This window comes from Lepisma saccharinum, chromosome 2 (assembly GCF_977018435.1).
Source record: "Lepisma saccharinum chromosome 2, izLepSacc3.1, whole genome shotgun sequence".
Lineage (NCBI taxonomy): Eukaryota > Metazoa > Arthropoda > Insecta > Zygentoma > Lepismatidae > Lepisma > Lepisma saccharinum.
Genome location: NC_139230.1, coordinates 168,056,074 through 168,080,855, shown reverse-complemented (window position 1 = coordinate 168,080,855; position 24,782 = coordinate 168,056,074). Strand labels below are relative to the sequence as shown.

Sequence of the window (24,782 nt, the reverse complement as noted above, 5' to 3'; positions counted from 1 at the left end):
AGCTTATGTATATATATATCAAGTTCTGTCTGTAACCTCTACCACTTCTTGAACTTGCAATTTTACATATGCATAAATATATAAAGAAAAATTGAACTGTACTTTTATACCGGGACATGGTCTACTTTTAAAGGAAAAGCAGACTGAGTCCTCACATAACAATATTCAACCTAAAGAGGCAGAGATAATATTCAAGTTGTTGAAATATGACTGTTCTGTTTTAATCTATGATTTTGTGTTTTAAGTCCATTTATGCACAGTACAGCTAATTTGTACTGGACCTACAGTTTAAAGTGGGATCCGAACCACTATGTACCTCCATCAGGTATCAAACCAAGGATCCTTTGATTACAAGGCAACGACGCTACCACTGTGCCATTGTGGAGGCCCTGTTTTAATCTAGTTCAAATGTTAAATTTGTTTACAATTATGTGGGAAATGCTATTTAATACATATTTATTTATTTACTGAGAAAATTTTCGATACAGCATGGATAGCTATTTTACACTGAAATTGTCAACAATTTAAAGAGCAAAATTAAGAATATCACAAAAATGATTGACAAATTATCAAAAAATAAGTAACACTACTTGATTATTTACAAGCATGTCATGTGATGGAAGACTGAAAGGTATACCTAGTGTAGGTTTTTCTGTGTAAAATATATTTGTGATACGTCGTATGTGCATAGGCACTCGAAAGTGGAATTCCTGAAGGTGTGTGTTGCAAGGAATTTTGCCATTGACAATTTTGTATAGATATTTGATGTCATTCTGCAAATGGTGCTGATAGGGAGTCTCTAAGTTTAAACACAAGAAGAGACGCAGTGTTGAAAGATTGTGTAATGAGGGAACCCTGTAACGAACTATAGCTACATAAAAGTGAATCAGTTCAAAAGGTTGTGATTACTTCCATAAGACTTTTTTTTCCACTACTACTCGGTAGAACATGATGCTGAGATGTTAACGTATCATCATTACATATTTGTAGGAAGATGCCTGACATGATCGTCATTGCACATGAAGCAAAGGTGTAACAAAAATTATTCATTCTAAGAGCACTGTTCAATGTGCTTGTCCATATATGAACAAATTAGTTTGCTTAAAAACCCTCTACAAGTAATTACAAAGTATTAATACAAAAACTCTTCCACATATGTTTGTTTTAAAACACATTTTCTTTTTTAAATTTTGTCTTCTATGAAGTGTACAAGCCCTATCATGATTAATTATTATTGATATTCTGATTTGGATATTGAACAATAATATCTCAGTGGATAGATATTTCATTACTTGATATTTGGGCAGGCTATGTTGGAAACCATAATTATTTTTGTTTACATCTTAAAACAACTGATAACATGAAATAAATAATGTTTGTGTTTGCAAACATATTATGCTATGTCATACTTAGGACAAATAATAGATATGTGTGGCCACCCCGATGGCGCAGTTGTAGCGTCGTCGCCTTGTAATCAAGGGGTCCCAGGTTCGATACCCGGTGGAGGCACAAGTGGTTCGGATCCCTCTTTAAACTGTAGGTCCAGTCCCGATTAGCCTTACTGTGCATAAAGTGGAATTCACTAAATAAACTTCATTAAATTTTATGAACATTTTTATACAAGGTTTCTATAAATATTTTGAAGTCGCCGATTTTTAAAAATGTACCATCTCACGATTTACATTGAAACTTGTAATCAATTGATTTCATTTATATTGCAGGTGTCTTGGCATGGGAATTGCAACATATTCAAATTTGCCAGAAGCAGGCATTATTCCAGTAATTTACAGTACTACTCATTGATAAAATATTCCAAGTATATTTATGTTGCTTTCTCGCAGATAGAAAAATGAAACGCAAATCAAAGGATGTACAAGAATTATTTTGCTTACAAAGCTTCACTAAGTTGGAATATTTAAAGATACATTTTACGATTTAAATGAATGGATTTTATTTTCTACTAGCTACAGTTACCTAACGTACCATCAGAATAAAAATACGCACTTTCATTAAATTTTTAGAAAATAGTGTACATTTTACAATTCTCATTAAGCTACATTTTCAACAAATACATCGTGTGGCTGCAGAATACGTGTCTTCCTTTCAAAATACCAGCAGAAGACAAGTGTTAGGTCACTTCCGCCAATTCGACCAATCAGAAGCAAGAATTGTTCCTCCTATGCTGAACTGAGTGGGATCCGCGAATATGCCCCCAGCATAGGTGATAAGGGACATAACCAAGAAGAAGAAGAGACTGGGAAAGACGCGCGGCTTCTTGAGCCCAATGTTGCCACCCACACATACGAACAAGTATTCAGTTTTATGGTAATGTTTATTGCAAATGCTAGATACAGGTTCAGGTTTTTAACTCTGATAAAAAAGGGAGTCCACATTACGAATGCAGCCAAAGGTTATGGTTACAAAAGCTCTTAGTAAACTGTCGATTGTTTGATTTGGTTTATGTTACTTCGCATTTCTGCCACTTTTGGCTAATCGCGAGACGAGGATGAGTGATGATATGATGAAATTGATGAAGGGACAACCATACCCAGGCCGAGATTCGATCCTGAGATGGGATCCCTGATGTCATAGTGCTGTGCTAACCACTCAGCCACGGAGTTCGGTTTAGTAAACTGCTGTTGCAGACTTATACTACAGTTATACGTCGCAGTTTTATCATCTCTTAACTTAGAAATAATAGTTCAGGTTTTTATAGCATTGTTTTTTTTAAGCTATTTCTGAGCCCTTTATACTCAATCAAAACTGTGGCGGTAGAAACTCTCTTTCCCGTTTTTTATACCAGGTAATCCTCGAATGCAAAAAGCTGATTTAATTAACATTTACGTGTCTGGAGTGACTGGGGAAAAAAGTTGAAGAAAAAACCTGTGACTTGTACGATACTGGGTCTCGGGTTCGAATACCGGACTGGGCATGGGTGCTCTTTGTGAGTATCCGTTCATCAATTTAACATCTCTACGATTAGACAAATGTGGCAGTTGCGAAGTAAAATAAACCAAATCAATCAATCAATCAATCTGTCTAATACTGGTTGGTTACCTTCCGTGATTGAAAGAAAAGTTTTAATTCAAGGATATTTCGGGGATTTAGGCATGATAGCCCTTCTCCATTACCAGGAACGTAGCTAGGTTGATCAGTTTGGAGAGGGGGAGCCCAAACGTAAGATTTTTTCTATCAAACTATTATGAATTAACAAACTATTTATACACCATATAGGCCTATACTGTATACATACATTATATATGTATGTGTATATATACATACATTAACACACACACAAACACACACACACACACACACACACACACACACACACACACACACACACATATATATATATATATATATATATATATAATCAAGGGGTCCCTGGTTCGATACCCGGTGGATGCTCATAGTGGTTCGGATCCCACTTTACACTGTAGATCCAGTCCCGATTAGTAATACTGTGTATAAAGTGGACTTAAAAAACCAACTCAATCAATCAATAATTTGGAAAGGAACATCATTTTCTTCTGTAGCCCCCAACAGTCTACGGATATACTCTCGCGAAATCCACAGCCATTATTCGGGAAACTAAATGCAGAATGAACTCATTAGCTTAATGACTGATACACCAAGAACAATGTTATTAGTCTTTAGATTTGTAAATTTGCTGGAAGAGAAGTAGATAAAACCCTTTTCCGTGGTTTTAGATATAAATTGTTGGAACCAGGTTTACAAGTATTGACAACAGTGCAAATATGAAGTGTGTGCGTAATGAGTTCAAGCTAGGCATCTCGTGTATACAGTTCATACCGGAATCGAATCTGGTATCTCTTAGTTCAAGGCGATCGCGTTAAGTACTATTCTATAGGGCGGGCTCGAGTCTTCTATGGCATCTGATTGTTCACTTGGGAAATGATGACGATAAGAAATTATATGCACACGTCTAATTTCTTAAAAGTAATTTTATTTGTGTGTGGAAAACTGAATATATGATGGCACTGGATAAAACAAAGTTCCCACACGCTCAAATGATTACGCTCTCGTCTTTGGTTCGGCAGGTTCAACAAACTGCTTGGGTTCGATTCCAGATGGAGGCACATAGTTGTTCGGATCTCACTTTAAACTGTAGGTCCAGTCCCTATTAGCCTTACTGTGCATAAAGTGGAAGTTCAATTAATCAATCAATCGAAAGGTTCAAAGTTCGATCCCTGGTGGTCAGGCCGGTAGATAGAATTTGATTTTGGAAGGGGCTTATCCCTAATCAGCAGCCGCCATCTAAAGACGAAAAGGTTGGGAGAGGAGTAAATGCGCTGAAGATGAATTTCTTGGTATATTGCAACTTACCATATACAAGATGTTTAATCCTATTGATGAAGTAAATTTAATTACTACTACACATTATTAAAATCAGATATTTGTAGGATTTCGAGAAAGGACTGCAGCTCCCGAGCCCCTTCCCTGGGTATGTGCCTGCGTGTATTAGTTCCAAAATTTCTGTGCTGTTCCAACATCGTGAGGACTCGCCACACATTCACATGGGAGGTGTTTCGTTCCTGGGCTAGTGCGCGCGTACTGCTGCCTGGATGATCCATTACTGCAGTTAGCACATCTTCCACAAACCGTCGTGTTCGCACACTTCGCGGTCGTCCAAGTTCTCGACGAGGTGGCAACTCTGATCCTGTTTCCCGAAGTCGAGTGTCTACAGTTTGAAATAAGGTGTGCGATGGTAACACCCTATTTGGAAAACGTGCCCCATACAGACGCCTTGCAGCACGACTATTACCTCCAGCCTCCCCATAAATCAGATGCATGTCCGCCAGCTCTTGGGACGTGTGTGCAGCCATCCCTTAAGCCCCTATCACACGGAACTGGATTTCTAGTACGAATGCACTAGTTGGCGCTGAACTAACTTTCTAGGTAGCAATCATGGCCGCCTGGCTGACTGCTTGACTGGTTTGGAGGAATAGGATATGTTCTAATTGCTACTTGCTTTCCTCGACTGGATTCTGTGGAACAGCCAATCAGAGCAAAAGTTCGCCATGTGAAGATAATCTGTGAGTGTGCAAAGGAGCGCTTTTGTCTGTGGTTTCCTAGTGTAACTCCAGCAATGTATAACGTATACAGCATGACAGGTGCGTTGCCATCTATGCTGAGTGCACGGTGTTTACAATTGAAACAACTAAAATATTCTTCCATACGTGTACAGTAAACGTTGTAAAGTATGTATTTAAGCAGCGCCATTGTTTTTACCTAATAACGTTTTATACGAAACGTTAGTCCTCTCGGTTGAATAGTTATCGGCTTTTAAAAATGTGAAGTGATACATTGTTTACATCTCACGCGGCCGCCATTACAACTTCCCTCTTATGGGAACAAAAGTCTATCGACAAGTACGCTGATAAGTATCGTGTGAGGCGAAAACTAGCAAATTGGTAGCCAGTCCAGCGCCAAATAGGGCATACCTACTTGATATCCAGTTCCGTGTGATGCGGGCTTTACACCGGGCTACAAGTGTTTATGGCCGTTAACACTAGTACACTTCACAGAACACGATGGGCTGTGGCTAAGAATTAACACGTAATACTGCTAGGTCCAAATGTTTGCCCAACACTACTGTCCAAGAACCTCACGTCTTTCCATTCAACCGTGAATGTTTAACAACCTGCTGCTGGCACAGCACCTGAAGCACGAATGGTACAGACACGTGCGCTCCTTCATGAGGAAACCTACACTGTTGGCGCCCCTAGCGGGAAATGTGGTACTTAACGTCAGATCACACGGACACCTATCTGCCCTTCAGGGTATGCAACCTATGACAGTTCATTTTTTTTTTTTTCGTTTTTACGTCATGGTGCCCTTCGCTCAGGAAATTTTCTTTGTTTTTTGGTGCCATTAAACACATGCCAATTTTCGTCGATACCAGCTCACGCAGAACGCACACGCACCCCACTCCCGTCAACATCTTCGTTCGCGTCCTTTGGGGAATCCCTTGCGCCGACATTGAACAACATTGCCGCGTGATTTTTTGACAAGAGCGTACCCAATTTCTTAGTGGACCGCCCAACACCGACGACTTCTCTCCACCTGTTTTGCCATTATTCACTTCGGAAAATCATTTTCCCATGTTTTCAAACGTCAATAACTCGGCAACAAAGCCGTTTCCGGAATTTCGTTACATGAACTTTCCCCGTTATTTTCACTCGTACAATCACCTCCCAAGCGTTGTAAACGAACGTACGAGACACCCTGTATATCCACGCACAGTCACAACCATTTATTTTAGAATATTTGTGAATTTGTGAGATGAACAGAAAATCGAGGTCGGTTTTTTCCCAGTAATGCCACTGCTTTTTGAAATGTGTAGGTGCAGTACCGGCGATTAGGGGGGCAATCCTTGCACCTCCTCAGTTTTGCCCTCCACCCCCCGATTGTCGCCACTGGTTGGGAGAAACTGTTCCTGTACCTTATGTGGATTAAGGGGATGGGGTTATCGTAACCCTTGAAGTGCAACTTCATAATAAAATTTGTATTAACATAACAGTAATATTTATCTTTTGACATCTGAAATTAATAATTAATGTTCAATAATGATAGTGGAAAGCTTTTCCCACTCCACATCCCCCCCAGAACGTTGAAAATCCGCCATTATTAGTTCTTCTGATTTTTTAAGCATCTCTTCTGATTTTTCAGGGCACGATCTCCCAATTTTTAAAAATCTGACCTGGCAACGCTGGACTAGTAGACTGAAAAGAAAATTCTGCCAGGAAGGAGACCGGCTTTTAATCTGTGTGCACCACACATTTCTGTTCCTTGGTTTTTTGTGCAAAACTCACAGGAGAAGATGTCAGCAGACGAACGAAATTTTCGATCTTCATATTATGAAAAAGTTGGCTTTCGTAGTGTGGAAGAAAAGAAATCTTTGGAAATCCTGCTAAAAGATAAACCTCTTGACCGAGTAAAATTAATGCAGTTTTGTTTGAGGTTTACTGTGCCAGGAATGTATAGAAGTCTTGTTTGGAAAGTGCTGCTGGGTATGTGTAGGTATTTCCAGTGCTCCTATAATACATTAGTGTTTGTTACTTTGAAAAATTAATGTGTCGGAATGTACCTTCCACACTGAAATAAGTACAAGGTCTACCCGATTGTGTTAACACGGCCCAAGTTCCGATTGTTTAATTCCGAACTAATGATGTTACATGCGCATATTTTTTATTACCTATTTCCTAAGCCCCGAACACATCTCACTCGTTCATTTCGTCACTTTTTACATTGGTACTTACCTATTATGCATTGCGAAACATTCTTTTAGGTGTTATTTTGAGTAACATAGTATAAGGGAAACGGATTTCTTCAAATTTACAGGAGAAAGTACTTACGGATACTTTACTATACCGGAGACACCTATCAATGATTTATTTCGCAATTTTTTACATTGATAATATACTATTCTGCGTTGCAGAACATTTCTTTAGGTGAATGTCTATTTCTTACATACGATAGCCCCACGAATCACCACGGGGACGAGGTATGCCTACTAGGTTAGGTTAGGCCTGTTAGGTTCCATTAGCACTAGTTTCGTTCAATTTAGCATATACGGACAACATCGGAATTACAAATTCCATGGCATCTTCCACACCCGGCAACAACTTCACGACGCATCCTCGACACATCATGTTGTAGCAGCAGCAATAGCGCGTATTGTGCTCTCTGGCAGAAAGCAAATGGCGGCAACAGCAATAGCACGTCGGAAATAGATTTTCGTAGAAAACCACATGCATTCGCATTAAAATGGATCAAAACTATTGTACGGACGCAATAAGAAGCGGCGTGCAATCAGAACGGTAGAACGTGACCAAATTCTGTCTCCTCGTTGGCTGCCATGTGGCTGGGGGGTTTCTACGTTGCCACGTTCGCACAAACACATGGACAGGCTAGTCAGCTGTTGGCAAGCTCGGGAAAAAAGCGTCACACGAAATTAAGCATGTATGTATCAGTATGCTAATATATGTTATTTCCGTTGTAAAATGATAATTTAACGAATCTAGAAGTTTGAATCTGAAGTTTCCTTTGTTGTGTTTTTATTATGGTACATTGCAAGCATCAGCTACCGGCATCTTTTTACTTATGTTGTATCGTATCACAATTACCAACAAAAGAAAATGCATCCTGTGTAATGAACAACACTGTGGCAAATCATTCTCCTTTGATTTCATTCCGCCTCTGTTTGCCTTCTTTATCACGCCACGATTGTTGAAGCTTCAGAATGTACAAATGAAATGTATTTCTTGAAAATTAGGCAAATTACATATAAACAAATTACGCACAACTTCGTTTCGTTAACACGTTTTTAAATTATATTTTGAGGAATCTACAAAAATTCACCTCTAAAACAGAATTTTACACAACTGAGTTACTGTATTACGGAGAAGAATTTATCAAGAACAAATCAAATGTGTGTGAATTGATTGATTGAGTTGGTGTTTTAAAGTCCACTTTATGCACACTATGGCTAATCTGGAATGATAATTTAACGAATCTAGAAGTTTGAATCTGAAGTTTCCTTTGTTGTGTTTTTATTATGGTACATTGCAAGCATCAGCTACCGGCATCTTTTTACTTATGTTGTATCGTATCACAATTACCAACAAAAGAAAATGCATCCTGTGTAATGAACAACACTGTGGCAAATCATTCTCCTTTGATTTCATTCCGCCTCTGTTTGCCTTCTTTATCACGCCACGATTGTTGAAGCTTCAGAATGTACAAATGAAATGTATTTCTTGAAAATTAGGCAAATTACATATAAACAAATTACGCACAACTTCGTTTCGTTAACACGTTTTTAAATTATATTTTGAGGAATCTACAAAAATTCACCTCTAAAACAGAATTTTACACAACTGAGTTACTGTATTACGGAGAAGAATTTATCAAGAACAAATCAAATGTGTGTGAATTGATTGATTGAGTTGGTGTTTTAAAGTCCACTTTATGCACACTATGGCTAATCTGGAATGGGCCTACAGTTGGAAGTGGGATCCGAACCACTATGTGCCTCGACAGGGTATCAAACCCAGGACTACTTGATTACAAGGCGACAACACTTACCCTACCACTGTGCCATCGGGGAGGCACATGTGGGTGTGTGAAGTGAGATAATTCGGGAGCTATATGAGAATACAGGCTCTGGAAATACAGAGTTCAATAAATTACAACGAAACGCTTGGCAATTGCTCGATTTCCTTAACATTAATGATACATTTGGTACATGTGTTATTAATGCTTTGAGCTACCTGTATGTAAAAACATAAAAAATGAATGAAAGAAGAGAAGTAGTAGTTAAAGAATCATTTGTTTTTATTTACCGGCTACCATTGCAGTGGCGCTATCCCAAGATCATCTTCATTGTTGGTTGGTAAAGGAACATTTTCATCTGAGCTACTACTGTCACTGTTGTCTTCATGCCCAAGTGAAATTACAAAATCCTCCTTTTCCCATGCTTCGGAAATAATCTTCCTTGTGTGTTCTATAGCCGAACGCCACCTATCTGCTGTCACATCCCCGCTTGCTAGCGCGTCCCGACTGTACATTCCCGAACATCAACAACGCTACAGAAAATGATTTGCGTAAGTACTTTCTCCTGTAAATTTGAATAAATCCGTCTCCGGTATTGTAAAGTGTTACCCTTTACTATACCGGAGACACCTATCAATGATTTATTTCGCAATTTTTTACATTGCTAATGTACTATTCTGCATTGCGGAACATTTCTTTAGGTGAAATAATGAATTTCTAACGAAAATAATGTCTATTTCCTTCAATAACGAGTACTTACTGTTGTTCCTTATTTCCCACAAACCTTCCATGGGCAGCCCCAAATACCATTGACATTAGCCCAAAAGTTCACGATAGCCCCACAAACCATCATAGGTACGAGGTATGCCTACTAGGTTAGGTTAGGCCTGTTAGGTTAGGTTCCATTAGCACTCCTTTTGTTCAATTTAGCATATACGGACAATACGGGAGCGTATTGTGCTCTCGTGCAGAAAGCAAATGGCGGCAGCAGCAATAGCATGTCGGAAATAGATTTTCGTAGAAAACCACATGCTTTCGCATTAAAATGGATCAAAACTACATTCCCGAACATCAACAACGCTACAGAAAATGATTTGCGTAAGTACTTTCTCCTGTAAATTTGAAGAAATTCGTCACCGGTAAAGTGTTACCATCATTTTCTGTAGCGTTGTGGACGTTCGTGAATCTAGTTTTGATCCATTTTAATGCGAAAACATGTCATTTTCTGCTAAAATCTCTGTCCGACATGCTGTTTCTGCAGCCGCCATTTGCTTTCTGCACGAGAGTAGAATTTTCCGTGTGTTAAGATGACGCAACCCCACAGTCAGTGTTTCAGCCTCGCCTTGTTTTCACTAGAACATGACGTGTCGAGTGTTTTTAAATTTTATTTTTATTTTTTTTAACTGTGCTTGCCTAACCTAACCTAACCTTACGGAAAATGGTTTTTTGGGCTAACGTCGGTAAGGCTCTAGTTTACGTCCTTTTCCTAAGGAATATGTGTCATATATCGTTGGAGAGCTTACTTTATAAGGAATTCAGCAACGTAAATCCCAAAGAGAGGAAAAATTTCCTGGAGGGGTAAATTGAGAAAAACCGATGTTGTCCGGATATGCGTAATTGAACGTAGAGGAATTTTTTCGATGATGAAGCACATATTTAGGGGTGAAATGGGTACTAATTTAACCTAACCTAACCTCGTAGGCATACCTCGTGCCAGTGAATGGTTAGTGGGGCTATCGTGAACAGAAAGTGTAAAAAAGAAAAAGGTACTTACCCAAAGAGATCCCGGCTGCCACACCAGGAACGCGCACCGTATTGGCATAATTTCAAATCCGGGCATGAAAGTTCTGGTGAACGAGGTTGCAACACTGCATAAATCGACAAAACACTCGCACAACGTGCCCTGAACCAGTACGCTATCGCCCGCCATAATGTGTTACAGAATCGAAATAACAAGTAACTGTAAGTAAATGTAAGAAATAGACATTAACGTAGTTAGAAATGCATTATTTGACCTTAGGAAATGTTCCGCATTCTAAATAGTAAGTTAGCAATGTAAAAAATATGATTGATAGGTGTTTCCCTTATACTATAATAGTACCGCAGATAATATTGTTCTTCGTTTTTTCGCTTCCGTAACACCATATGGTCGCGCATTTGTGGACATTTGTACATACCTATCTGCTTCGCGGAACATTCTTTAACGTGTATTCACGTTTTTGTGATCAAAGTAATTGCATTTTATTTTTAAAAAAGTGTTTTTGTAACTGAAGAACGTATGTTTCCGCAAGTGGTTTGTGGGGCTATGTGTCAATGGTTCATGGGGCTATGCGAGAATGGTGTGTGGGCTATGCATATTTTTTTCGAAACCAATTTTTAACTATTGTAACCTATATGTGACCCTACCTAACCTAACCTAACCTTACCAGAAATGGTTCGTGGGGCTATGTGTCAATGGTTGAATTTCTGCTATGAAACCTTCCCACATCACACAAAACACCTTTCAGATGTTAGACAATGCTACAGGAACTTATTACCGTAAGTAGTTTCTTCTGTAAAAATGAAGAAATCTGTCCGGGGAATATCAGATTAGTACCTTTTTTTTCGAGTCCAAACAGTGCTCATTACTTTAAGGAAGGTTTAAGTTTCGTCTGACAATGATTTCCAAAATTTGTGCTAGGAGAAATCATAAAACAATCGGAACAGTTACTGGTTAGGTTAGGCAAACATAGTTAAAATTTGGGGTTATAACCGGAAAATACCCCACATGCCATTCACGAATAGCCCCAAACATCATTCCCGCATAGGCCCCCCAAACCATTTAGGGTTAGGTTTGGTTCGGTTAGGCATACATAGTTAAAAAAAAAAGGGACGTTTTTTTCTTGTAAAACAACGGCGTGGTTGGAAACAGTGACAGGAGATTACTTCATTAAACGTATGCAACATCCAGTTCTTTTAGAGAAAGCAAATGGAAGCACGGTATGACTGAAGATAACCGGAACCCTCTCCGATTTTCTTCATATTTGACATACTTACTAATTGAGGCCTGCTAATGACGAATCTGAAGTTAAAATTTGTAGGAAACGTCTAGGAATTGCAAAATAATTGCAAACCATTGACGTGTGGTTAGGTTAGGCAAACATAGTTAAAATTTGGTTGTCGTGGTAGTATCAGGAATATATATATTTGCTTGTGAAACAAAAAAGTTTGCGAAAATCGACTGTTCCCATTCCGAAAACTAACACCTTATTTTAGCTTATTTTGCAATTTCTAGACGTTTCCCGTGACTTTTAACTTCAGATTCATGATTAGGAGGTCTCATTTAGTGAGTATGCCAAATATGAAGAAAATCTGAGAGGGGTCCGGTCAGTCGTTCCGGGAGCACTGGCGATTTGGCGTCGGAGAGGTATTTCTGTTCAAAAATACATGAATTCTCGATCAAAAAGATTCAACGATGAAATAAAACACCTCCACGAACCTTCAAAATGCTACAGAAACTCATTTCGGTAAGTAGTTTCTTCTGTAAAAATGAAGAAATCCGTTCGGCGGATACAAAATAGTACCCTACCTTCTGAAACATTTTTCTGCACATAAAATGTTCTACACATATGCAGTGCAGTTGTTGAGTTTCCTGTCCGCACCCCTCATGATTGTTCGAACAACCCGGAGGTTCTTCCAATGGGTACGCCGGAACTTTGTGCAACAATGTCATGCCTGCAGCGAAGCTGGAGGGTGCCACTTTGAACAACTGTTGTGAATGTGGCAGCTCATGAAACTTGTGCAGGTAATAAAAGTATTACATCTTCATACACCGATTTTAACTTATAACTTTCGACTAAGTCGTTTCCAGACCAGGGTTCCTTATCTCAAATTGATACATGTGCCCTTCTCCATCATCCCTGAAAGTTTGTATCATCAGCCCGGAAACATCCCTAAAAACCCACTGAAATTTGAAGATAACATTTGGGAAAAACTATCCATTCAAAAAAGCAGTAATATTTGCAAACTGTTTTGTCTAGCTATGAATTCCATAGGTATCGAAAGTTGTATTTGAAATTTAGATATGTGCATTTTTTTACAGTAGAGAGATAAATTAAAGCTGTGAAACGGTAAATGCAACCAAGTAAAGTAATGTATTTTCATTACCGTGGAAAAAAATCTCATTTTTTTTCCCCAAGAAAGCAGTTTTTTTCCCGACCACTTCCAACTGTAATTAGTATGCCATATGAAGCTAACTGAACCTAACCTAACCTTCATACCTAATTAGTTAAGTTAGGTTCCTATGGCATACTAATTAGATATGAAGGCTAGGTTAGGTAAATATAGCATACTAATTGGAGGTAGTTCATATAATACTAAAGCACTGTTGGGTTTCATTGAATACTGGGTCATTCCATGCCAAACCATCCAATGGTGGTTGCATGACCATTTTAGAAAAAATTCATTTTTAGTACATACGTTTGTACATGTTTCTAGATATCAAAACCAATGTTCAAAAAAATTATTGTCTTTAGTTCTCCTGGGGCAGCCATTTTTCCAACATGGCGCATGGCTTTTTTTGCTCATGTAGCAGTATACAGAAACCTTAATATCTCAAAAACCATTAAAGCTACAGACCTGAAACAAAATTCATTTTGTAGCTAATGAAGTATACTTCCTATGATATTCAGGTGTGTTTTGCTTGAAATTGCATCGTAAGTACGAAAATTATGCTGCAAAATGAGGTAACAATAGTTAAAAAATTTCATTTTTAAGCCCGATTTTTTTAATGAAGGGGTTTAGTCTAAGGCTTGATTTTTTTTCATGTGTAGACCTACCTGCAGGGTGTCTGTGAATAAAATATCAGTGCTTAGGAATGCACCCCATTTTTACAGCATGGGATCAAACATGGCCATTCATTGAATTTTGACAGTTTTCGGGGTTAAATATCTCAGATGGGTCCCCTTTAAAAATTCTGAAATTTGGCACATAGGAAGCCTTTCATGAACCTAACTCACAGTAAAAATCTCAACTTTTATATTCAACTCCTTTTGGTCAATATGAGGTAATGTATGCCACCTAATTTATGACATTGCAAAGTAAGGTTAAACTACATTCCATACTTACAATAATGAAGTCTTTTCTTTCTCTTCTTTAAATTTGGGTTAAATAAACCCTCAGAAAATATAGTAGCATAAGGTTTTAATACTTGACTTACCAGAAATTGAAATTACAAGGTATGACAATTGAAAATCTGCGAAATTTCATTGCAAAAGGTTTGATTTATTAGGTCGTGAGTGTAGTGTGTTAAAATCGGTCAGCAATGCCACGTCGTCGAATACGGCAGCGATTCCAGCAGGTTTCCCAGTTCGATCGCGGCCGAATTGTTGCATACCGTGAATGCGGATTATCCTACCATGAGATCGGTGCCCGTGTAGGACGGAATGCATCCACAGTGATCCATGTATCGCTGTAGAGCGACGTAGAGGTTCACAATGTCCGCGTCGGATGACGGAACGAGAGGACAGACGTCTGATACGCATGGCCCTTACAGACAGAACGGCCACGTCAACGAGCATTGCGCATAAATTACGGGATGTTTTACAACGTCCATTGTCCCCACGAGAACCGTGCTTCGTCGTTTGGCGAACCGGGGAAATTTTTCCCGGCGCCCACTGTTGCGGATTCCTCTGACGCTAGAGCATAGGCGTTTGCGTCTGTGATGGTGCCAAGGCCGTCGTGCATGGATGGCGGAGTGGAATGCTGTAGTGTTCTCGGATGAATCCCACTTCTGTATACGACATCATGATGGACGTACACGCGTGTGGCCGCACCGTGGCACTAGGCTTCATGACGCCTGCATCATGCATCATCACACAGGGCCTTCATTAGGTATCATGGTATGGGGTGCCATCGCCATTGGTGTTCGTACGCATTCACACAGGTTCTCACCCCTGTTGCTGTCCCATTAATCCATGCACTGCATAATGCCACTTTTCAACAGGATAACGCGCGCCCCCATGTTGCAAGGAATGTCCTCGCATTTATGGAAGCTAACCACGTGCCCCTGCTTCCTTGGCCAGCACGTTCGCCGGATATGTCGCCAATTGAACATGTCTGGTCCATGGTGGGTCGCCGGCTGGCCTAACTCAGGTTTCCGGCACGTAATGTTGAAGACCTCTGGGACCGTGTGGAAGCCGCTTGGGACGCCATACTGCAAGCAGACATCGATAGACTCATTCTGTCCATGCCTCGCCCTGTTGCAGCAGTTATTGCTGCCCGTGGAGGCTGTACACACTACTAGCTCCTTGGGGTTATGCAACCATGTTCTACGTGTCACATGTCACACCACCGAGCTCTAACTGTAATCATTTTCTTATCTTATTATGAACTACATATTTGCCAAGTTTCGTGTTTCTATCTCATTTCCTGCTGGGGGTTGCAATTTTAATGGCGAGCAGTGTAGTATGCATAACTTAAAAACTACATTCATCCTAAAAATAATCATGATAATAAATTACTGTTACTAATTATCAATAATAATAATTCATTTTATTATTATTTAGATCCTAGCACAATTCATCAACATTTTGCATAATTTCACAGATTAAACAGCTTTTTTCTTTCGGGAGGTTGGCTTTTCTATAGAATGACTGTAAATAAATCTCTATTCCTAATGTAACTTCCTCTCTTTTATTTTATCTATTCTAATTTGATCAGTTTTTCACGAGAAATGAATGTGAATAAAATAGTCAATAATATTGAATATCTCGAAGCACGAGGCCCTGTGCAGTGGCACACGTCACACACACCTAACAGCGGCCCTGCCTTGTAGTTTTAAGTTATGCATCAATTTTTCAAGATGAGTTCAACATTGAAGCTGGACAAAGTTTGAGATGATTCATTAGTCGACTGCAAAGTGGAACATTTCTTTTATTTGTGCCCCACAACTTTCTGCCGATTCTTGCCATGAAATGTTCCTCGCGACGCGATGTAAACGGGAGAATGAATTAAAGATGAAGAGGAAAGGGTATGGTTGGTACAGCATGTAGCTAGACTGGAAATAAGATCTATATGTCATTTTATTTTTAATACTCAAAATATCGTTCTTTGAAGCTAATTTATCCCTCCCAGAGGAGCAAGTTTTATTTATATATTTAAGTTTGGGGGACCGACAGGTATTTAGCTGCCCAATTATAGGTCTCCGCTAATCACATTTGCAAGTTACAGCTACAAATATACATGTCACACACATACAAGTAAATTTGTGGTTGATTACATTATCAGAATTCGACATGCTAATCTAGAAAATGCTCAGTAGAAAAAATCACATTATATAAAAGTAGAGCAGAGAATTATTGGTATGTACAAAGAAAAGGAATGAAATAGAAATTTGCAAATTGTTAGATTTTCCCATTATGCAATCACAGACGGCTAGGTTTAGCATTATTATGCTAGGGTTGGCACCGCTGCCCTGCTTCAAAACAACTTTGAGCTAAATTTATGGCGTGGGTCCGTGTCCTCTTTTTTCAGTGCCCGAGGCGAAGGGGGACTGAGTCCGACTCTTCAGGTGTCAAGGGGAGCTTCGGATGCATACCCACCATCAGAAGCTCCTTCCAGGAAATTTACCTGTCCCATTTAACCCTGTGGTTTCTTGATGCAAACGATACCGAGGTAGGGTTCACAGCCGATGTTATCGGTGTGTGTGCAAACGTGCTTACTGTGCACAAAGTAGACTTAAAACACCAACTTAATCAATCAATCAAATCAGTGAATGACCACAAACATTTTTAGTAATAATAATAATAATGTTTCCTGGACAAAGAAATTTGAAAAAGTTACTTTTTTTTTTTTTTAGCATTTCAGGTGTTATATAGTAAACACCATAAAACCTTTCAGACAGGATATTTGTGTAGCTTGAATACACCCCTTGATGTCTCAATGGCTGTACCAAATTTGATCAGCTTTGTTAGACCATTTGTCAGCTTCACTTTTATTTCAGATTCATCCTCAAATCTATTACGAATCACTATTCGTGGAAAATATTCACCATCATAACACACTATAACGTAATCACCAACATTGTGCATAATGCAATTTTCACTGCTTCACTCTTGTTTTGCACAACAGATAATGACAACTCATGTATATCTCCTTCAGATTCTGATGCCAAGGACATCTGATCTGTATTGGTCTCACTATCTTCTTCACATGGATAATTTCTTTTTAACGTCCACTTTCACTTGTTGCTGTTTTCTCCCTCGTTATTTAAGTTCATGATTTTATTTCCATTTCTTTGATGTTATTGCAAATGGTAATCTTTCAGATCTTCTTTTGTTGGCTGTTCATGTTATTGTCGTTTACTTTAGGCCAATGCAAGTGAGTAGCCCACTCTTCCTCTGGAGTTTTTGGTTGTTGACACTCAACCACAGGAGACGATTCTTTCCTTTTACTGTCAGTTTACCAAGAACTGGCCTGCATTAGATGTATTTTTTGGAGACTGAGGTATTGATGTACATATCAGAGTTGAAATTTCAGTTTGACTTCTTTGAAGTCCACTTCCTTCATGTAGCAATGAGCAGGACATATATCAGTATTTACTTCCTCATCAAAATGAAAATCACAAGGCTCATTTCCAGAAGCTTTCTCTTTAATGTTTTTCCAAAGATCAAAGAGGTAGTTGGTCACATGTCAGCGTTGCAGATGATTGTAAGGCATTAACACTTTCATCTGGATCTTCCTTTCTTTTCTGACTGCAGTGGTCATTTACTAGAGATGATGTCAAATTGGTATCTAGTGCATGACCTCCACCACTGCTTTCTTGCAATTAAATGCACAACAGAGAATATGTGATTTTTGAATAGTCTATTATTCTGATTTGAAAATGTAACCATCACATAAGCTCAAATCTCACACATCTTGAATGTTTCTTGTACACATGATTACAATGTAGTAATCCTTACCTTATTAGCAATATCAGGTTCTTTGTCTCGTCTGCTGAACTCAAACAAATGTGCTCTTGAACTCCCTACCTTGTGGCTTGAGCAAACCAATCACAACCTACATAAGGTAATATCGATTGTAGATGAATGAAAGGCTATTTCTTATTGGCTCAGTTTCTTCCAAGCCTTATTTTGCTTTGTAGTATTTGGGAATGGTCATTTACTGGTGCACTCACCTTAAATGTTTTTTAATGTTTGCGTGTTTTCTGTATCACCTGTATCATTAAATCTGAATAATAAACTTGCCATTATAAATTATTGCACACTTGCTAGCTGAATTTTAAAATCTGCAGTGATATGGTAGAGTCAGCCATGAAGGCTGTTATTATAGTTATTCATGTTACCAGTTGTGCCTTCTGTTGGTGTGTGAATTAATTATTTTTAATCCAATCTTGTATTTATTAATAAATTAAATGTTTTAAGATTGCATTGTAGCTTATCTTAGTTGGATTCATGGCTTTCTTAGTCCATATTTGGAAAAAAAATGCTGTCTCCTGATAAAAAGGGAACATGAATTATTTTTAGTTTTGTCTATCCCTGATCATGACTATCATGGTCAAGGGTGGGCAACCTTGTTTTTTGTGGAAGGAGAGTTGAACACCACAAGCACTGACTTGCAGTGACATCCCGCAGTCTCCATGGTTCAACTGACATCACTGTGTGCAATGATGCCACATTCCCCGTATATCTTTACTCCGTTGAATAACAATGTGTATAAAATCAGTTTCGCAATGTGAATTGTCATTGATAATGGATTTTAAAAACAGAAAGAGCTTCAAAACAAGGCAAACGTTGTATTTGTAGGACTACCCAATACTAAGAAAAAGTTGTTTTGCAAAATTGATAAGAACTGTTTTTGACCAATTTTAAAAATCTGAAAATTAAGAATTGTGTTTAAAACCTTTCTACCTGCTCTGTACAAAAATGTCATCATGATCGGACAACCCGTTTTTATATTTATAGAATTTCAAAGAGAGCGATTGTTTGCAAAATTTTAAAAAAGCGGTGCTTTTTTGTTCCCATGACGATACAAAATAGAAGCCATACTCAGAAAATTTTTTGGTTAGCATAGATTAACACATAATTGAATGAGCTAAATTTTGATGTAACTCATATTTATGTAGGTCTACTAGTTAATTTTTAATTGAGAGTCCAAACTCGAATATCTATAATTTATAATCCGACAGTAGGCAAGACTATAGAAATTCTGGTGTACCATTCTCAAACATCCTCCACACTCACTGGACCTTGCACCCCCTGATTACATATTATTTGAGCATGTAGACACAAATTCACCAATGTTGAGTCCTTACAGGAGGCTGCTCACTCCTCGTGTCATATAACCTCAAAGACTGGTTCCGTTGGGCACTTATGAAGGTTCCAGACAAATGGCATCAGTGTATTGAGACAGGTGATGGCCTAATAATCTCAAGTTACTGATGTGGGAACTTCTCGTCCAAATAATAGGCCTTGAGCCAGGCAAGTTATCGGTACCACTCGGGGGGGATGGCTTCTAATATGATTTTTTTGGTAAGGTTAGGATGCCTGGAGATGGAAAATATGTGATAGCATGTCATGACTCTTTGCCTTCTGTGTGTTATCACTCCAATCCCCAGATACCTTGATGTAAGTGGAAAGTTTTTAATATATTTTAATATTGTGACTTTTACTATTAGAAATAACAATTACAGTAATTCTTACATAAATTAATAATATATATGATAAAATTATTATTATGTTAATTACACCCATTAAAATATATCAATATTTTAATCATTTAATTAATAAGTTGGATGAGATTTCACACCATTACAGGATTCCATTGTCTATTTTCCCATCATTAATGCCGATATACCTGAGTTGAGAAATGAAGTGGGCAGCTGTGAGAATGACAGTAGCAGTCGGAAGACAGTGTAAGAATTCATGGAGGAATGTTGGCAAGTGGTACAATGGCTTAACATTGGAAATTTACCAGAATCAATATCGTAGAGAGCCATAGCGAGAGATAGCTGCAGCCCATTGAGTCTCAAAGAGTCATTTCCCACCTGTAGATTCAGCTCCAAATGACGGGAAATAAGTTACGAGGCAAGGTCAAAGCCATCTTCGAGCAACAATAGCAAGATGACCGGTATCTATTGTTAACAACCTGATGGCAGAATACAACGGAACTACAAGATTCCTTTCTCACAGCAACAGGACACAGTGCCATCTCAAACTGTCTTCAGTCGCCTACGCAAGTAGCCCCATGGTGTCTGTTCCATTAACCACACAACACTGTAAGGCTTTCAGCCCATAGAATCTTGGCTGAGTAACATCGCAATTGGGGTCTCACTGAATAGAGTTGAGTCCGATAAGTCATGGTTCAGTCTTCAGCCTGACAATAGACGTGCACTAATCTGGAGAGGAAGTGGAACACACAATAACTCTACTTTTGTGCAGGTAACATTCCAAAATGGAGGTGGTTGGAATCAAAATTGTGGGACGTACTCACCTTCAGGTCACCCAAAATGGCAGTTTGACATTCCTTCGATAGAGGGATGACATCCTCAGACCTCTTGTCGTGTCATGCGCAGATGCAATTGGTGATTGTTTCCTTTCATCAAGGATAATGTTCATCCTCACAGAGTTCTGTTAGTGCACAACATGCCAGAAGATGAGGTAATCATGGACAGCATGCTCACTGGACTTAAATCCTATTGAGAATGTCTGGGATGCGCTTGGCAGACACATTGCAGATAGGCCATCAACTCCCTCAACTCTCCCAGAGAGCCGAAGATTGCCCTAAGTGAGGAGTGGTGACGAATCCCCCAAGCTCTCATCGAGCCCATGCCACACAGATGTGCAGTGGTATTGGCCATTCGAGGATATTACAAACCATGATAGAGGCAAATTACTTCTGTGAGCATGTCTGTTTCTGAGCTATTCTATTGCTACACACATTGCTCTGTAGTGACAGACATCATGCAAAGATGAGTCAAGCAACTGTAGGGTTACATGTTAGATGTTAGTACTGTTACCTCTACTACTAATCCATACTCTACTGTATCTGCTATCTGATGAACTTTCAGTTGCATAAACATCCATTGGTCGTACATGATTTTCGTCTAGTTCTTTCTGTTCCTCTCTAGATTCCCCAATTGTTTTGAGCAGCATACTTTAAAATTGAGAGACTTGTGAACAGGGCTCGAAAAAGCCAGGTCACCCTGGCGACTAAAAATTTCAGCCTGACGACTGTGATCTTTTGCTGTAATATTGTCGTTTTTTTTAAATTTGCATGTACGAAATTTTGAAGGTTTAAGTTCAAATTGCAGTACAGCGTGAGTTAGCAAATGATTTTCTTTATCAATGTTGTGAACATTTCATAGAATCAGTAACTATTACTTACTCCTTTTCCCCCAACCTCTAATATTCTGCTTTCTCACATGATTTAGCGATGTTTTTTGAATATGGTAATGCTCAACTTCTTACAGTATGCACAATTGCCAGTAGGTGGTCTCCTGGCACCTGAATTTCAGAGCTAGCACCTAGCTCTGAAGAAGATTTTTCGAGCACTGCTTGTGAATAATCCACCCATTAAGAAGTTTCATGGCCCAGTGAAAATGAACAATAACCTGTGTCTAATATATCCAAGATGAAGGCAGTGGACCGCAATGGCAGGTCAATTATCAGACAAAGCACTATTTGGTCGAATTATCATGACAGCACAGAATTGGAATCTTCAAATGGACCTTCTCTTAGAACCTTTATCATGGGCTTTAGCAACGCCAGAAGTATTATGAAAGACAAATAAAGCTACTTTAGCAACATGCTTGCAGAAAAATGTTATCCCTCCTGAGGAAATACCTTGAAATTCAGCCATGGCGATTGATGATATGCCTCTTATTCAGAGAGTAAAAGAAGAGGAGCCAAACTTTGGTGACGTGGTTATATCTGCTTTGCCCCTGGGTTTGTGGGAAGGAATTAGGAGACCAAGAATTGATGTTGTGTTTGATACTTATAATAAGATGACTATAAAGAACAGGGAAAGGACAATCAGAGGGGAAGAACTTGGAAGCCACAGAGCATCTCATCTTTCCAGATTGTCAGAAAGTTAATGAAATTCCTAAGTCACATAATGAATACAACAACTCTCATTGTATTTGTTGTTAAGAATGTAGGAAACCAGACCATTTCATAAAATCTTTGAATAAAACACCGTTAGCAAACTGTGGAGATAAATGATGCTAAATCACATCGGAAGGGAGTCCTGAAGTACCTGACCTCAACAGTGCACATAAAGAAGTAGATGGTAATTTGTTAGTGTATACTGCACCCACCGCTAATGAGTGTTATAAAGTGGTAATGAGAGGTTCAGATGACACAGATGAGATTCCGTGAAAGAATCATGGCTAAATTGTTTATGAAATATAGTATTAAAATACCCATGTGGGTCCTTGACATTAGGAAAATAGCTTCAATTCTTAGTGAAAATGTTTGTCGAGATATAATAGGTCTCCATATGCATTTGCAGACATACACAGGAAATATTTTTGCAGCCACGGAGATGAATGGGATCTCAATGAAGAACTAATGGACAAGTTGTAGTTCTCGTCCCTGCTGTATGCACCAAAATCTTTGGTACATTATGTGAATGACTTTGGATGTCACCTATTCTGTGCAAGGAAGGGCAAGTTACCTTGGAGTAACTGTCTCAAGAAATGTCTTCTGAATGATTCACGCACACCTAGTCCAGGGTGGAGATTGAAAGAACGCAATGAAGCAAAGCCAGCTGGTAGTGGATTTGATGGAGTAAAAATATTTTTCGAGATATAATAAGTATTTGCAGGAAATGGAAAGTAAGTGCATTGGAAAATCGTTTCTTCTACCAGACATATATAGCTCAAACTGTGTTAGAGCTACTAGCTTCCAACTTCGTTAGGAACTTCAAGCTCCAAATGTGTGTATTTTGTCTCAATAACATCTAGTGCACTGACATGCTCAGACTTCCCTAGTTTAATCAAAGTGATGACACCTATTCGGAAGAACAAGATGATGATGGCGAATGTAAATAATAAAAGTTTCTTTATGTTCAATCATATATAGGTGGGTTTCATGTGACATCAGGATTCACATCATTGCCATGTTTGCAGCAAAGTTGTTTGTCGTCTGCAAGGAAATACCCACCATGCAGCATTTGTTACACCTGCACCAAGTGCACGTTTGTTGTTATTACTGTGTAAAATGTCAGTAACATTGCATAAAAATGCAATGAAAAGGCCAACTCTAGATCACCTGTGTTTATGTACTTGAACCAGCTAATTGGGATCAGTTCGCTTTCATATTTATTAGTGGTTCAGATCAGGGTTGGCCCGGGTGGGCCAAGCCCAGTTTTCCCCACGTGTTTTATTATTTTTTTCAGAAAATGTTGTAAATTATTGCTTTTAGTACTTGTGAGGTTCTATGATTGTCAAAATTTTTTGGAAAACTTGTAAAGAAAAGGGCTTATCAGAGCTTATAATACTAAAAATAGTGAATGTAGACAAGTCATAGTGTTTTTTTTCAGGCTGTTTTCCTCAAATCATGCTAGAAATGAACATCGCCGGACCCTGTGGCCAAGTTGTTAGCACATCGCGCTGCGATGCCAAGGGTCCCAGGTATGAATCCCGCTCGGGCTTGGTTGTTTGTGAATGTCCATTCATCAATTTCATCACTCATCCCCATCTTCGCAAATTAGCCAAGAGGCACAAAACGTGAAGTAAAATAAACTAAATCAATCAACAAATAAAAAGATCATATATCCAAGAAACAAAAAAGATAAAGTATCAGAAATTTTTAGATGAATTGTTTGCATTTATTGATGCATCATTCTTGACCAAAGCTTATAATTTTGAAATGTGGGAGCACTTTGGTTATCAGTCAGTTCCATAGGCGCTGACTCCATGGGGCTTGGGGGGGCTCGAGCCCCCCCAATGTTAACAAAGTGAGGGCAGAGCCCCCCAAATAATTTGCTTAAGAGGATCTAATGTATTACTCTGCTTCTCTTGTAAAGTTTACTCTGAATTGTGCCACATGAACTTAACTTTACATAGACATTTGAAATGGGTTAGACCATCAATGCTTGGGGGCTGAGACCGCTAAACCATAAACTTTGGGGGTGGGGGGTATGACCAGAGACAGCAAAACACACGACTTATTACTATATACTAATGTAAGTATATAATTATGAGTATTGTTAACATTTTTACTAAAGAGTTTCAAAAGAGGATGTGCATGAACTAGGGGAGTGGAAGGGACGTTCGGGCTACAAATGGGTCTCACATGACATTCAGAATGAGGTCGTTGATATATTAGGGAGATCTGTTTTGCGCTCTGTGGTAGCAGATATTAAAAGTCGGGAATGTGAACAATTGACATTCTGCATTCGAACTGTGAATGGAAATTTTGATATTTTTGAGGAATTCATGGGCTTTTACGAGATTCCGAACACCGATGCCAAAACTTAAAAAAAGGGAGGGAGTGGGTCATTCATGAATTTATTTCAGTGATCAGAGCCCCCCCAATAATTTTGACAAGTCGGCGCCCCTGTTCAGTTCCTTATGTGGGGGAATCCATAGTGGCACATCATAGTTTCAACTGTGATGATCAATTGATACAAGAAATTTTTGCATGCTTAAACATTACAATAGAGAATTGAGAACATTTTATTGAAATGTCGTTAATTGTGACATGATTAAATTGGAA

The 24,782-nt window shown here is 38.8% G+C and overlaps 1 protein-coding gene across 2 annotated transcripts in view; it reads left to right on the top strand.

The window, feature by feature from the left end:
• The first annotated feature begins 6,775 nt into the window (after positions 1-6,775).
• The window catches only part of TBC1d7 (TBC1 domain family member 7), a 47,785-nt gene continuing 29,778 nt past the window's right edge, over positions 6,776-24,782 (top strand). Inside the window, exon 1 of one of the 2 annotated variants that reach the window (XM_083117683.1) lies at positions 6,776-7,037. In XM_083117683.1, the coding sequence (XP_082973809.1) occupies positions 6,848-7,037 (190 nt within the window). In that variant the 5' untranslated portion in view covers positions 6,776-6,847. Of the gene's footprint in view, positions 7,044-24,782 lie in introns of both variants that reach the window. The other variant, XM_083117681.1, reaches the window with a different exon arrangement.